General features: G+C 49.4%; 2 protein-coding genes across 36 annotated transcripts in view; one reads left to right on the forward strand and one right to left on the reverse strand.

Moving 5' to 3' along the window:
• LOC147571616 (uncharacterized) overlaps positions 1 to 16,007 on the forward strand; it is a 624,145-nt gene that overhangs the window by 601,892 nt on the left and 6,246 nt on the right. For 24 of the 34 annotated variants that reach the window (XR_015247220.1, XR_015247222.1, XR_015247225.1 and 21 more), the window contains 2 exons: positions 11,732 to 11,797; positions 12,988 to 13,119. The exons of 4 other annotated variants lie outside the window; for them this stretch is intronic. Coding sequence is in view for 15 of the 30 variants with exons in the window: in XM_086696183.1 (XP_086552309.1) it covers positions 11,732 to 11,797; positions 12,988 to 13,098 (177 nt within the window). In the remaining 15 variants the exon portion in view is untranslated. Of the gene's footprint in view, positions 1 to 3,627; positions 3,930 to 10,980; positions 11,060 to 11,731; positions 11,798 to 12,987; positions 13,120 to 13,666; positions 13,831 to 14,616; positions 15,030 to 15,056; positions 15,581 to 16,007 lie in introns of those variants that run through there. 6 more of the 34 variants (XR_015247221.1, XM_086696190.1, XM_086696189.1 and 3 more) reach the window with 6 other exon arrangements.
• The window catches only part of LOC147571620 (uncharacterized), a 382,686-nt gene that overhangs the window by 322,591 nt on the left and 44,088 nt on the right, over positions 1 to 16,007 (reverse strand). The gene's annotated exons all lie outside the window — the stretch shown is intronic.

Consider the following 16,007-nt stretch of genomic DNA (forward strand, 5'->3'; position numbering starts at 1 on the left):
TCCTGCTGTTTCCTCTGCCTGGAACAATACTCTGTGCTCAGGCAACAAACTGTCAATATCAACTCCTTGCTTCCTCAGGACCTTGCTGATGCTCCTAACAAAGTCAGATTTTCCCTGTAGAGTATGACGCTTACATGCATCTCTCCCTTAATGGAATTTTATGTGGATCTGTCACGGATTGGTATGTGTCTTCTCTGCTCCAGGAGAGCAAATTCTATGTCTCCTGCTCCCTTGGAGCCCAGTGATTCATGCAGTAGGTGCTGAGTTCATGTGGGTTGGCTCATTGAGTGAATAATTGGATGAATGAATGATAGTCCCACGTAGAAAGTAGTGGAGTCCAGACTTTGCCTGACACCTTTGCCATGCAAGCCCACCTTCTCTCCACTATGCCATGTCTTTGTCTCCCGTCTGAATGCCCGTCAGGGCAATGACATCCATTCACACAAAGGTATCTCTGACTATCAGGGGATCCTTTCCTGGGGGCAGGTTGTGCTGGACACAGGGAGGAGAGAGAAAAGCGGTCATTTAAGGGCCTGAAGACTGTGGGAAGAGCTGGCCATTTGGGCAGCGGTCCCCAGGGCACACCTGACCTTGTCATTGCCTCAGGCCTGCTCTGCTTATCTCCCCAGAGTCAGGCAGCTGGAGCAAAATGAAGGAGGAAGTCTGAAGCTCATCTTCAGTTCTGGAACCTTCTTTTCCTCTGTGAGAGGCATCTATTGTGGGGAAGCTCAGGCTCTCCTGAGTTCATATCCACTTGGCCTGGCTCTCTCCTGACCTTAGGTTAGACTTACTCCTACACCACCATAGCCTCAAGGGCAGGAACTGGTTTTGCTGTATTTGGAAGCCCCAGTTTTTACTTCTATCAAGTGGGGAGTAACTTGGCTCCCCTGGGCAGCCCAGTGAGAGGTTGCCAGTAAAATCGCTCGGTGGTGGGCACGTGGCTGGGGCCTGACCCATTTTCATGTCCGAATCCCCTAGCATGGGGTGCATGTAGTAGGTGCTTGCTGAGTGTTTGCTGAGCGAGAAGTTCGTTTGCATGGAGCTCAGGAGGAGTGTGTGGCCCGGATCTTTGTTTTCAAAAACAGGAGCAGGGACAGAGTTTGCTACCTTTTTGTGATGTTACAGACTTTGAAGCCAAGTGGCTTATTTTAAGAATGAGTTTGGGATTAGGGGTTAAAGCTTTTTAGTTTTCTTTTTTTGAATGTAAGCATTTTCAGGACTATATTCATGATTCTTCCCCCCCCCCCCCCACCTCTGGTATAAGATGTGAATGAATGCCAGAGTTTTTTCTTTTCCTTTTTTCTTCTCTTCTCTTTTTTTTCTTTTTCCACTTTTATTGGGATTTGATTACAGTCCTGAGAATTCTCTGGGAGAACAGCTTCTGCTTTGAATAATAAACGGAGACAGGGAAATAGTGCACTGTCAGATTGTGAGGCGTGGGGGTCCGTTAGAGTCACTGGCGGGGAGAGCCGAGGGTTCACCTCCTCCTCACCTGCGGGTTTCTTCCCCCCGGGGGAGTAGATTTGGTCTCACTTGGTCGCTTGGTCAGACTTGGTCACTGAAGTTGGATTCCTCTTTTCTTTCTTCTGCCCCTGCGGCGGTTCTCTGTTTCTCTACCCCGAGCACCCTTTAATCAGATCCACTCCCCTGAGGCAGCAGAGATGGTCCAGTGTGGTGTGACTGGAGGCTGCGTTCACATCCTCTCTCCGCGACAGCAGCCCTGTGTAATGTACGTCTTAGGTCCGGAGGTCAGCCGAGCGGACCGAGGTTCAGAGAGCTCTCATGACCCAGCCTGAGGCACGTGGCTTCAAGGTAGCATCCGATGCACATCCAGGCCTTTCTCCTTATTTAAGACCGTGCCTCTTCCTCTTTCATTTTTGCTTTTTCTTTTCAAGCAAAATTGAGTGTCTGATGTGCTCTAGGCACAGCACACTGGGTGGTTTTAAAGATTCAAATTCCTTTGTGGTTCCCACTCCCTACCTGCAAGATGAATCTGTCCCTTTCTTGTCTCCATCTCATTCTGGATATCAAAGCGGGGTTTTTTGGGTTTTGTTTTTTGTGTTTTGCTTTTTGCAGCATACTAATCACTTCATCTTAATCTCAGAAAGGGCTCTTTGGGAAACTTGGAATGTAGGTAGAGAAGGCAGTTTCCCAGAAGCAGAACACTTATTCAGGGGGTGTGCAAAGCTGGTGCCTTTAGAAGAGGGGAGTGCAGTGTTGGAAGTATCTCAGAAAATGTTAGATCAGAGAGTGTTCGGCGGGCTTCCCTGCTGTAGCTTTTCCCACAACGGTGCCTCCTAGCTCTCCAAAGGGAGTAGATATAGCATGTGTTACATGCATTGTTTCCCAAGATCATTTCCCCAAGGAGCATCTTTTCTGAACTTTCTTTAAATGTTTGTTTATTTTTGAGAGAGAGGGGAGGAGCAGGCGAGACAGAGAATTCAAAGCAGGCTCCAGGCCCGGAGCTGTCAGCACAGAGCCCGACGCGGGGCTCAAACTCATGAGATGTGAGATCATGACCTGAGACGACATCAGGCGCTTAACCGACTGAGCCACCCAGGCATCCGGAGGAGCGTCTTTTCTAACATGTTTTTGGAAGAAGGCGTTTGGGAACGTTAGGGCCCAGTTACACACCATTTTCATTACCCGTGCACTAGCTGGCGAAGGGATCAGGGAAGCCTGGTTCGTCTCATGGGCCTGTCTGGACGTGCAGTCTGCAGGGGCTGGAGGGGAGGAGGCGATGCTGTGTAGCTGTGGGGTGCGGCGAGCCTCTCCACGGCCCGCCAGCCTTTCAGTCCTGGCTCTGACTGGCTTTCCACTCACCCCAGCTGGCCGGGGTCTTGGGGTGAGCAGCGCTGTACCCCGGCACTTGGGGCCTCTTGCATAGGCAGTCTCAAGGAGCTGGCGGTTCTCATTCTTTCTCAGATTACCTTCTCTCTCATGTTCTGTCTGGCTGATTGTTATTTCTCTGTTTCTTCTTCCGCCCCATTGCACTTCTCTCTCTCTGTTCTGTGTCTTCCTTTCTTCCTGCCTCTCTTTCTCTCTGCTCCTTTCTTTCTCCCTCTGCCTGTCTTTATCTCTGACTCTCTCTGACAACCCCACTCTCTCCCTGCCACTTCCTGTGTGGGCCTTGGTCTCTGTCTGCCTGTCTGTCTCTTGCTCATGCCTGAACCCTTCTCTGCAGCCAGCTCACTCTGTCTCTCCCCTCCCCACTCCTTCCCATTTTCTCTACCTCAGTGAGCGTTCACATTGCCGGGTGACACGAAAATGCCCACTGTGCATTGCAGCTTCCTTGACAAACTGACATCCTTTCCATTTCTTCCTTGTTGTCCGACTTGTGTGTTTTGCACATGGCCCCTGTGCAGTGGTGTACCTTGGGACCAAGTTCCCCAAAAGCCTTTGCAGACTCTCCCCTCCTGCCTGCTCCAACATTGTTCCCCTCTCTTGTGCTGAACTTCATTTCCCATGCAGACCGGTAGCTTCCCTGAGACGGGTCTTTGTTCATCGCCCTCTCCGTGGGATGGCACATGGAGTCACTCCCAGAACATAGGATGTATAAATCTGACTGCATACCTGTAGTATCTATGGTGACACTCTGTTGACCACCATACTTGGTTAAACATTAAGGTACCTTCCTGGATCCTGCTGGATAACACTCTTGCTGTTGATCCTTGCTCTAAGCTGCTTGGCGTTTCCACAGGACACCCTCCCTCTAGTGTGGAAATGACTGAGCCTGGTGGGAGAGAAAGACAAGTAATTTAAAATTCAAGGTTGGGATCGATGCGGGGGGAAAAAACTCATCCCGAGTTTTTTAATATGGCTCACTTGGAAATGAAATGCTTCCTGGCACTTGGTTGGTATCATTAAAACTTTCAGAGGGATTGATTTCATTTGTGGGCTGATACTATTTAAGTACAGAAGCTTAATAAGAAATCTATTTTTGGGGCACCTGGGTGGCTCAGTTGGTAAACCATCCGACTTTGGCTCAGGTCATGATCCCACGGCTTGTGAGTTTGAGCCCCACGTCGGGCTCTGTGCTGAAAGCTCGGAGCCTGGAGCCTGCTTCTGATTCTGTGTCCCTCTCTCACTCTGCCCCTCCCCCACTTGTGCTCTAAGAATAAATGAAACATTAAAAAAAATTTTTTTAATAAATATATTTTTCAGCTGGGTGGCACTTGCAGAATATCTAATGATCAGGTACCAAATTGTCTGCTGCCCCACAGTTATTTTTCAAAGTGCCATTTAAGAGACGCTGCTAAAACTATGTTGCACATAAAGGCTTAGCTTAGAAATGTTAGTTTTTGACCCAAAATCTTCCAGAAAGGTTCCGGCAGAACCCACTTTAGACCTCTCTGTGTTCCAGAATAAAAACCCGTCTTTCAGCCCAACATCTTTTTCTGTCCATGGGCAAATACCCCGAGTGATCACAGGCTCCTTGCCATCCAAGCAAAGAGTTGTTCAAATCGCCAGTCTCTTCTCACATGTGCCTGGGTTAAACTCTTGCCCCTGGTTTATGCCTGGCTTGTTCACCATCATGGGTAGTTGGGTTCCATGGGAGAGCCCGAGGCACTACAGTTTGGGGTTCAGGTGGGCAGTGCCTGGCTACCCAGGGTTTATGGGTGTGGAACTTTGAAAATACATTTTCTTGAAGATCAGGGTTTTGTGTCTGTTAGCAAATGCAGCATCTGCAAGCTTTGCCCCAAAGCGGGTCTCCTTTGGATGCAACCAGGAAACACTGGCAAGGTACAGAAGGGTCCAGATTTAGAAACCTCGTGCTCCATAATGATTTCAGCTGTGAATTGAGAGAGGCATTTGCTGCCCTGGCTTAGGCTATGTGTTGGTCACTCATGTTATTTGTGGCTGTCTTACATAGAGCATGGGCCCACTGCAGGGATGTGGCAGACATGGGAGATACAGGCTCTGCCTTTGAGGACGTCAGTCTTTTCTGTGACTTGCATGTTTCTGGTTAGACAGCGTTGTGACTTGGCTTGGAAACAGAGGTCTACACGGACAGAGGTCTAAATCTGGCACCTTTCCTGCCACGGATGCCGAAGAAACAGAAGCCATGATTACAAGGCGGCTTTTGGCCCCCCACGTTACCTATTCTCCCTTCCCCAGCACAGCTTTGCCAGTGGCTCATTCGAATTTGCGGCCCGCAGCCCCACCAGCAGAATCGGCAGTCAAGATGTGCCTTTGCTCACAGGCACGATGCCCCCATTTTATTTACTACCAAGTCCTTCCTGAAATAAGCCTATTCTTCCTTGTTTGTTTCCATCTGACCCGGAAGTTCCCATTGGGATGAAGCAGAGTCCCGCCCTCAAGACACACACGCGTGATTGGCACCAGCAAGGCCCACTCTTACTTAGCTAATGAGGTAGCTGTGACCTCACTCTGCCTTCTGCACAAGCTGCTCCCAGACTCCACTCCTGCCTCCCACAAAAAGACCCTGTGTTGCTTGGCTCCCCACCATTGTGTATTTTATTGGCATGTAAATTTCTCAGTAGGATGTCTTAGCATGGAAAAGGAGTGCCCTTGATTGGCCACCCAGTGGGACTCCCCTGTGGGTTTTTCTGGGCAAGGACCTCTGTCCCACATGGCTGGAATGATGCACTGTCCTTGGCTCATTTTTGTAGCCCTCCCCATCCTGTTCTAGTCTGTCCCCACCATGCCTTATAAATGTTTTTGACCAAGACATTAAACCCTAATGTAATTTATTTCATTTCTTCTAAATTAACACCATATTTTTGAGGATACATAAACACATGATTTTACTTGTACAAAACCTCTAACTGGATATATTAATGTATTTATTCCTTAATTTAATAAACTTTTCTATGTGATAAGAGTTCCCTTCCCTACCAATTGCATGTGACATTCTCCATTTTTATTTTTTAGGTTCCTTCCTAATTTTTATAATCTTTTTTTTTTTTTTTAATAAAGGCCCGTTGGTACTTCCTCTTCGCCTGGCCTGTCATAAATTCAGGGCTGCTGTGTTGGGCAGGGAACAGTCTGAACTGAGTGGCATCTGGGCACCAAAACGATCTTCCAGTTTCCTGTGAAAGCTTTCCCCATATTCTTGAAGTAGATTTATGTAATCTCTCAGTAAAAACAAATGCTGTTTTTGCTCTGTGCTTCTTACAAGTTGAGTCTCTGGCTAGTTGAGGCTTGGTTTGTGGGATCCTGAGTAGATTATGCCTCGGTATGTTGCTGTCCATCTTTGAGGAGATTATGTGATTGGATTGGAACAGATGCTTCTTGGTAAAGGAATCCCTGATGAATTTGCAAAAAGCCAAGCCATTGGCTCCCTTGATCTGTTCTTTTGGAAATGACCTCTTCTTGATGTACAGGCGCCATCTTGGAATTGCCTATGGGGTTCTTGAGTGTCCCCCCCCCCTTGCTTGTGGGGACTGCAGAGATGCTACATTTATTTTTGAGGAGAATGATTTTATTGACCGGGATTCAAGTGGTTTTCTCCCAGATACTCAAGGGGCTGGTCTACACCAAAATGGGGGGTTGTGGTTTGAGTGGTGTTTCCAGTGGGGCATTTGCAATATGACTGAACCAACGTTTCTGATAAAGTTGGAAAAACCTCAGGTCCCCTTAGGTTTTTATTTCTTTGCTGGGAACGTGGCTTTCTGCTTGCTGTCCTGGAGTCTCCCTGCCTGTGGCAGTATGCGGGTGTGTACACCTCAAATGGGAATCACCTCCCTCCTGTTACCGGAAGGTCCACGGCCATCTGTTGCTCCCAACACCTTGATACGGCGCTGATATCTTTTTAGCTTTGTTGTAAAAAGAATCTGGCAGCTGCTGAAGCAGCACCTGACTCTCATCTTGTCCTTCACCTCTTACTATCGGCCCTTGGGTCACAGAGCTCTGCCCCTTCCATTTGCTCTTCATTCTGTGTGCAGGGCCTTGCTTCTCTGCCTTCTGAATTTCAGAAGACCTACTGACGTTTTTTTTCTAAGTTACATAAACAAGAGTATGTTTTTGAAAGAAATTAAGTAATACATATATATATTGGATAGAATACAAAATACAAGTGTCCCTCTCCCAGAGATCTTTCCTGTGAAGAGATTTGGTATCTATCCTTCCAGATACACGTACGCATTTACACAAAGACACATGTATGCACCTATACTTGACTACTTTTAACAGCTGATTGGAACTGGCTTTCTCCACTCATGAGCATGAGTTGGCATCTCCTTCCTTCCCTGTCTTCCAAATATTTTCAGTCCTTCAGAGACCAACTCGTTCTCAAGCCCTTTTTGGCCTGTAGGTACTGAGTGGTTTGTATTTTTAACTTTCTCTGAATTCTTGTAATCCTTTTTTCTCCCCTGGGCCACCCCTTTTGTCTAGTTTTCTTACGCCCTCCTTTGTTCATTGGTTTGTTCTGTTGACCCACACCCAGTTCAGTTCTTCTGCCACTGGACAGAGGTTAGTTGTACAGTGGAGGGAACCCAGAGATATGTTCACATGTAATTGTAGTAGAGTATGGTTGTGTGTGACAGTTGGTTGGCTCTTGAGACATGATTGTTGAATGAATGAATACACGAGAAAGAGTTCTGTAGAAGTAGGTGTAATGGTGGCACAGGGGTGGGTCAGTTAACTGAGACTGACTGGGAAGGCTTCAAAGAGGACATGTTTGTCTTGGGTTTTGAAGGATGAGTAGAAATTGGTCAGGAGGATGGGCCTGTTAGAAGGAACAGTGGTGTAAGTCAACACAGTTTGTTTATATTATCCGCTGCTTTGGAGGGAGTATCTTTGTGCTTCTGCATCAGATAATGAAGTCCTTAAAAATGGGAGAGGCATTTATGCTCTTACCTATAGCCGCAGATTACATTTATTGAGCACTTACTATATACCAAATTCTTTACCAAGTATTTTATGTGCAGCAGCAAGCCCGTGGAGGAAGTGCTCTCCTGTCCATTTTAGGGATGAGAAAATGAAGGCACACGTAAAATAGATACTGTCCCCAGGTCCTTGTGATGAGTAAGGGATTGAGCTGGTAAGTATCCCCTTTTTTCAGTCTTCATGTGCTCATCTTTAAACAGGACTGTTGGGGGGCAAGGGAGTGCCTGGGTGGCTCAGTTGGTTAAGCGTCCAACTTCGGCTCAGGTTGTGATCTCACAGTTTGTGGGTTTGAGCCCCGCGTCGGGCTCTGTGCTGACAGCTCCAAGCCTGGAGCCTATTTCAGATTCTGTGTCGCCCTCTCTCTCTGTCCCTCCCCCACTCATGCTCTGTCTCTCTCTCTCTCTCAAAATAAATAAACTAAAAAACCAAAACTTAAACATGTCTGGGGGTGCCTACCAGAGAGAGTTGTATGAGGTTTGAGTTAAATGAGATAATGCTTCTAAATCATGCACAGCAAGGGGTCAGATACCACCTTCTCATAATCCTGAATAAAATACCACCCCCGTGCTTTATGTTCCTACATAGCACTTACCCCTCCTTGGTGTAGAGTTGTTTATTTGCCATCTCCCCCTTCATCATTTTATACTTGACTGTGTCCCTAGTGCCAGGTAGAGACTTTTAACTATTTGCTGAATGAATGAATACTAGTTTCTGCTCGTCACTGTAGCATCTGAAGTACGGATGCCCAGAAAATACTCGGTGAATCTGATTGAAGGTAAACATTTTATGCCAGTTCTATACGCCAGCCAGGGACCATGGATTTATGTGTCCAGATGATCAACATTGCTGTTTTATTTGTTTGTTTGTTTGTGGTCATGTGTGAGGAGCTATCCTATGTCTCCCGCCCCTGATTTTCCTGATGTCTCGATTTAAACGGTTTCCAGTTTGAATATGCAATTATGCATCAGTCACAGCGATAACTTGTGCTTTCCCTGGTGGCTTGTCAGAACAAGTTAGAGCTTAACTGGAGAAACAACTCTTGGGAGAGCAAGGGCTGTCTGGAGAAGACGTGTCCCCTCTGCCCCCGGCCCGCATCTGGAACATCGCTTCTCCACCCAGATGCCGGCCCCAGTCTTGCCCCTCCCCCAGATTCAGTGTGGATGGTGCCTTGTTAGTGCCCTCTGTGAGTCAGTGGCTGACCGGGGCACCGGTGATGCAGAGAACAGGTCCCAGACTGTCCCCTGGACCCTCAGTCTGCATTGTGGAGGAGAGCCCCACGTGAGCTGAGCTCTGCCCCTAGCCTGGGGGGTGTCTATTGCTCCGCATCTTGGTGTTCTGAGAGGACACACCAGGGAGGAATGCCTTGTCCTCAGATCCGCACTCCCCAAGGTGCGAGGCATGTGGTCCTGCTGTTAGGTGGGATCATTTCAGGTGGCTCACTAGCCCAGTGTTAACCAACATGGGCCCTGCAGGGGAAGGGAGTGGTTTTCTTTGCAGGGGGATTTCAGCAGTGCTGGCGTCTTAATCGCTTCTGTGACTCCCTGACACAGTGAACGAGGGCCTCAGGGTCAGGGTGCTGGCCGGCCACGACGTCTGGAAGTCTAGATGCTGCGGCGCAACCCCAGGTCATCTGGCCGTGTGTCTCTGGAGCACGGCCAGGACATCCCTTGTTGACTCGGGTGATCCTAAGGCAGATAGGGTTCAGAACCACTGACACTTCAAATTTCAGAAAGTTGCGGGCGTCTGGGTGGCTCAGTCAGTTAAGCGGCCGACTTCGGCTCAGGTCATGATCTCACGGTCTATGAGTTCGAGCCCCGCGTCAGGCTCTGTGCTGACAGCTCAGAGCCTGGAGCCATTTTCAGATTCTGTGTCTCCCTCTCTCGGACCCTCCCCCGTTCATGCTCTGTCTCTCTCTGTCTCAAAAATAAATAAACGTTAAAAAAAAAAATAAAAAAACCAAACTTCAGAAAGTTGCATTCATTAGCTTTGGCTCTCTCTCTATAGCAAGTAACATTGGTCTGCTCTTTGCTAGAGTGATTCCATTTTTCAGTAGACTTTGTAAGAAAAAGGTAGGCAGGACTCTGCTTCTTGTGGCCTTCAAGACCCAGAGCCTTAATACCTCTTGGGCTATGGGCTGGAGACTGCCCTCCTTTCTCCCTACCCAGGTACATTGTGGCCATTTGCCTCATCGAAGTGAGCAAGCCAAGAAAGTATAAGATGCTAGCAAGACAGAGGTGAGCTGTAACCAAACCTCCAAAGTGGCACCCCATCACTTCTGCCCTCCCTCTTCGTTAGAAGCCAGTCACCGGGGCCCCCATACTCAGGGAAAGGGGACCACACGGGGCAGGAAGGTTACGAGATGGGAGCCACCAGGATGCATCTGGGGAGGCTGCTTTGCACAGGAAGCTTGCTGAACACACCTGCTCCTTAATGTCCCCATCACCTTCAGGGGCGCCCCTGGGGGAGAGTTCTGGCAGGTCCCGAAGCCAGGAGATGGGCTGCTTCGAAGCCATCACAGGTGTATTTTGTGGGCAAAGAGGATCTTGGAACTGGTTTTACTTCACTCTTTGTTCAAGAGGCATCTGGGCCAAAATGACTGCTTCTCTTTAGTTGATTGTGTAGAAATAAGTGATTATGTAGAAATGGACAACGTAGAGCTCCCATGGCAGGACTTTGTGCGCAGAGCCTCCCCACTCCAGTCCAGAAGTGCTGTTTCTGTCTTTATCTCATCCCTACCTCTTTCTTGCTTTATTTTTTTTTAATTTTTTTTAACGTTTATTTATTTTTGAGACAGAGAGAGACAGAACATGAATGGGGGGAGGGTCAGAGAGAGAGGGAGACACAGAATCGGAAGCAGACTCCAGGCTCCGAGCTGTCAGCACAGAGCCCGACGCGGGGCTCGAACTCGTGAACCACACGATCATGACCTGAGCTGAAGTCGGACACTTAACCGACTGAGCCACCCAGGCACCCCTTGCTTGCTTTATTCTACCCCACCGCAGATACTCTCGTGTGCCTGAAACTTCACGTGTCTTGGGGTTTGGAGAACGTGGTATCTGGAGTTGTGTTCTGTTCAGGGTGGTCTGTGGATTTTTGAAGCACAGAGGTGACCACAGCACCTCCATCCAGGTGCCTGGGGATTCCAACCAGGAACAAGCAGGCAAGGCTGGCATTGAAAGCCCCCAGCTGGCTGGCATGCAGCAGAATCACAACTCACAGCCTGAGGAACGGTGGCCACAGCTTCCTGTGTTCCACAAGCCTCTCTGCCTCAGTAACAGCATGGTTTTGGCCAAGGCGTGTTACCTCTTTGAGCCCCACTTTTCCCATCTATAAAATGGGGTGTAGGGCTTTAGTCAGAGGAGGCTGGGTTATTTTGTAGTACCAAACAGCTCCAAAAAGTACAGAAAACACACAGGTTTCCGTCTCAGTCACATTCCCCATCCTCACTGTTGGCTGGGCTTCTACACCATCACCGTCTTCACACCCAGACCCAGACCACAGAGAGGAAAGAGCCTGGCCAAGCACTCACACTGTCTCAAAGCTTACACCCAGCTAGGGCACACATCACTTCTCTCTTCACTGGCAAAGCACGTCCTACTGAAGCATCTCAGTGCAAGTGGGAGGGGAAGTACAGCCTTGCCAGCATCTGGAAAGAGCGTCGTGGGTAGCCTTGGTGACTTTCACAGGGGGCACTTCTCAGAGTGGTGGTGAGGATTCCAGCAGAGGACCTGTGCAGAGCTGTAGAGCCTGACATTTAGTTACCACTGGTGAGCAGTGATGCTGTGGTCATGGCCGTGGTAATGACGCTGAGCAGACAGGTCAAGCTTATCTAGGGGCCCCCGGTTTGATAATCCTTTGTCTTTGTGATCTTTTCCTCCAGTGCCTGTGTCATGAGGTTCTCGGGTTCCTGAGTTCCGAGTACTGTGCTTTGAACTGGGGATCAGAGGTAAGACTGACATGGTCTGTATCTTCAGATCGCTCATAGTCTCTCCTTGGCAGCAGGAAATGGAGGGATTTCCTTTGGGTTTTCATTGTCAGGGTTTGACCTTCGTAGAGAACTGTATAGAGTAAGACAAATGCTGGAGCTGGGAGGGGCCATTGTTTCTGTACTGGTTAGGATGCTTTCAGGGACAGAAGCACAGAACTGAAGCCAAAGCAGGTTCAGCAAAGCAAGGAATTTGTTTTGCTGGATAACTGAAAAGTTTAGCACTCGGTGAGCAGTGGCGCCAGACTGCTCCCCCACTCCAGTCATCATCAAGAGGAAAAATACAACTCTCTGTCCAACAGACAGTTGGGCTGTCCCCCAAATACCCAACATTCTCTCCAATCAAACCAACTTAGTCATGGGCCAGTTTTGAACCACTCCCTAGGACCATATGGACAGGATGTGCTGTTTGACCTAAGGGATTTAGTGCCTATCCTGGGGTCAAGGCATAGGGTTTTTTCCACATAGATCTCTTATCAGGTGATTCCCCTTGCCCCTCCCTTTCCTTGGGGGAAAAACAAGCTCAGAGAAGCTTAGTGACTTGCCTGCTGCTACTCAGCACGTGAGAAACAGAGCAGGAGCCGGCTGTGGGTCTGGGACTGTGCACTCCTGCTGCTTTGCCTTGGTTCCAGAAACATCTTCTCAAAAAGGTGCCCATTTCAAAGGGTTGGAGAAACCTCCCACGCTGGGAGACGTGAATATACAAGGGACGTTAAATGACACCGTGCTTGGCGTCTTTAATTAGCTAAACTTCATTATTTATTGCTTATTGGTAACAGATTGAAAATCAGGCAGATTTCTCCCTGGCAGGACTGTGTCTTAGGTCTGATCTCTCTGGGTGACAGTTTGGGACTCTAACTGAAGGTTTCGGTGATTGGCTTCCTGTCATCAGTGCCAGTGAGTGGGCGCTGCCCGGTGGTGATGAGACCACTGTCCAGCTGGTTGTGGGAGGCACTGATTTGGGAGAAGTGGAGCAGTTAACCTTCATGGGTGAGTATTTCCAGAAGGTGCTGTTTTGGCGTTATTGCCCGTCTCCAGTGTTGAGCATCACAGTGCAAGTTGTCTAAGAGGCACATTTTGCAATGTGCCATTTTAGTGTTTGAGGACAGAGAGCTCAGCTCCAAGAAGTCTTGTTTTATTTCTTCTCTCAGTGCCATAATCTTGGAGTCCTGCAGACTGGATCTCCTAAGGCTAATCACCTGCATGAACTGCTCTGTGGAATTTATTTGCCCTCCCACCCATCTGGCCTTTCCAAGAGCTGATAGCACCGTGGGACAGGTCAGGTGAGTGAACTTAGGAAACGATTTGCCCCCTATAGTCACCATGTTCCTCAGGGAAGAACACGTCTTCCAGCGGGCCCCTACCCCCAGTCTTTGGAAATGACCATCCCTACCCGTAAGTGATGCCGTGACCCTTCTTTACTCGTTCATTGAGATACTTGCCAAGTGCCTCCTGTGTGTCAGGCACTGGGATATGACACACCAGTATGGAATTTCTTTCACTTAGTGTATGGTAAGCCCAGTGGGGAAGTAGTAGCTGCCTGCTTTACCGCTGGGAAGGGCAGGGCTGGGGCCACTGGGGGCTTTGGGCATGCTCTTTGGAGACCATGTCCTATCCTCGTGTGGGTTCTGGGCCCTGTGCTTCCTGCTTCCTCTCCCAAGAACGCTGTACCCTAAGCAAGTCGGGTCACCTCTCAGAGTCCACATCCCCATCTGTGCATAAAATGATGCCTAACAGGGCCTGGCATGGAACAAGAGGGGAGTAAGTGTAACAAATGATCGCAGGTCTGGTGGTTTTACAACAGCACAGTACAAATTTATTGTCTCACAGCCATGGAGGCCAGAAGCCTGAAATCAAGTGTGGGCAGCACCAGGGTCTGGCTCCATTTAGAGGCTCCAGGGGAGGATCCTTCCTTGAGGTCTCTGGTGGCTGCCAGCCACCCAGCTGGCTGTCCCGTCCATGACCCCCTCTCCTCCTGCCCTGTGCCCTTCGACCCACAGCCGCCAGAGGGCTGTCCAGTCGAGCAGCTGTGGTGAGGACACTAAGGTTGGGGTTCCTGGTAAAACGCCACTCAGGAGGAGGGGGTCTGCCTTAAAACAAATGGAAGCCTTTAAACTACAAGGAACAGAAAATCCACTGGTATGTTTGTAGCCTGGGATAAATCATTCTCAAAAGTGTGGCAAATGCAGATGCCAGCTCAGCGTAAATAAGGAAAGAGATGAAGGATGAGAAAGAAAATAAAAGGCCTTTATTCCAGAAGAGAGGACAGGGCAAAGAAGAGGGAGCAGCCAAGTTTCTGTTCTAACAGAGAGCGACTGAGTTCAGTCCTCGTGTCTCTGGCACCTTGGGGAAAGTGGGCCATGCCAATTCTCTCTGCTCCTCGTGACGGGGCTGACAGGCTCAAGAAAATGCAGGGGCCTGGGAGAAAGCCGACAGTTTGCTGTCATGTCCCGACCTCCGTAGTGGGGCTGGCACCCTCTATTTGGAGTGGCTGGTGAGCGGGCCCCGAGGTGCCCTGGAGAGACAAGGAGATGAGGTGCGTTCTACAAAGTGGAAAATGGGTTCTGATCAAACGTGAGCCCGTGGGAAAGACTGTGAAGTTCTGAGCAACCTGCATCTGCCTTCCTGTTGGTGTCCTAGTGTGGGGAGGTGGGAGGGCGGCATGGGACAGGAGGTTGAGGGGTGGCACTTACTGAGTGCTTACTACTAAGGCGGAGTGGGTACCGCGCTGGGCGGCTTGCAGACATGACGAGGTGGTGAGTGCTGGTTCCATTTTGCAGACCGGGAAACCAAGGCACAGGGATTCTTAGGAAGTGGCGAGACCCAGGTCTGCCTAACCTTAAGACGTCAGATGTTGTGTCTTTCCTCAAGGACCTCCGCAGCCAAAACTAATCAGTACAGAGCTTCCAGAGAAGCAGACCCCTCTGCCCCTGCCCCAGGTGCCTGAAGTGGCGTCCAGGGTACGGCTTTCTTATTTGTAAGCAGAAATGAAACCCCTGGGAGGAGACATTCCAGAGCCATTTCACTTTTACTTGAACATGAGCAGTGCCTGCTCATGTGCAGATGCGATCACTGCGCTTGTGACAGTAAAAATACCAACCGTGTCATTAGCGGCAACCCTCCTGGGCATGCCCACGCTCTAATGACTTGAGCGTCTTCCCTGCTCTTTACAAGAAGCTGCCTTTCTGAGGCGCTCAGTCTTACGGCTTCTTTCCTTCAGAGATGAGCCTGGATTCTTGTTTGGGACCCACATTGCTTGGTGCAGAAGCAGCAGCAAAGAACGAGGCCTGGGATTCAGCCAAACCTGGCTTTGAATTCTTGCTGTATCCGTGAGCACAACACTCAGCCTCTCGAGCCTCTGGCAGGACGGGGGACACCTCCTACTGAGAGCCTGCTCTGGGCATTTTGTGGATAAAAGCCAACAAGTGACTGCATCTTTAAATGCCATTTATCGTCATCAGTCCTTTCCAGAATGACCTGGGGCCTCCTTTCCTTCACTGGCCTCCAAAAGTCATTTCACTGGGCTGTGGAAATCAAACAGTGGTTCCTCCCCACCAAGAAGAGTTGAATGTTGCCCTGAAATTACCAATAATTTTTCTCCGGCTGTCCGTCATTGAGCGGAGCAGGAGTTGGCCAAGTTTCTCTGTCAACGCCCAGATAGTATGGGTTTTAGGAAGGTGGTCCACACTGTTTCTGTCACCATTACTCGACTTTGTGGATGTCATGTGAAGGCCGCCGTAGATGGTAAGTGTTGTACAAGCATCCCTGTGTCCAGAGAGAATTTATTTACCAAAGCAGGCTGGGATTGGCGCACGGGCCATGGTCTGCAGATTCCTGCTCTGTCGAATGGGGAGGTTCTGGGTCTCAGGCTGGAATTGGCAGCATGAATGCTCCACGGTCTCTGCCCTGGAGGGTCGCCCCAGTGACATACCTACACAGTCAGGGGGCGGGGAAGCGGTGGGGGAGTGGGGAGTGTGCTGTTTGCAAGGAGACAGCTTCCGAGGTGATAGGCGTGGCAGGAACCTTCTGTTGTCCCTGTAGTCTGATGTCTCCAGCAGGTTCACCCAGATGTACCCTCATCCGCTGCTGGGTGATACGGAACTGCTCAGATCTGTCGCTCTCACAACCACAATACCTGTTACTGCTCTTGAGTGCTGCTTAGTGGTCCCAG

The sequence above is a fragment of the Puma concolor genome, unplaced genomic scaffold, assembly GCF_028749965.1.
Source record: "Puma concolor isolate L17-30 unplaced genomic scaffold, mPumCon1.1.hap2 unalloc_scaffold_14, whole genome shotgun sequence".
NCBI classification, from domain to species: domain Eukaryota; kingdom Metazoa; phylum Chordata; class Mammalia; order Carnivora; family Felidae; genus Puma; species Puma concolor.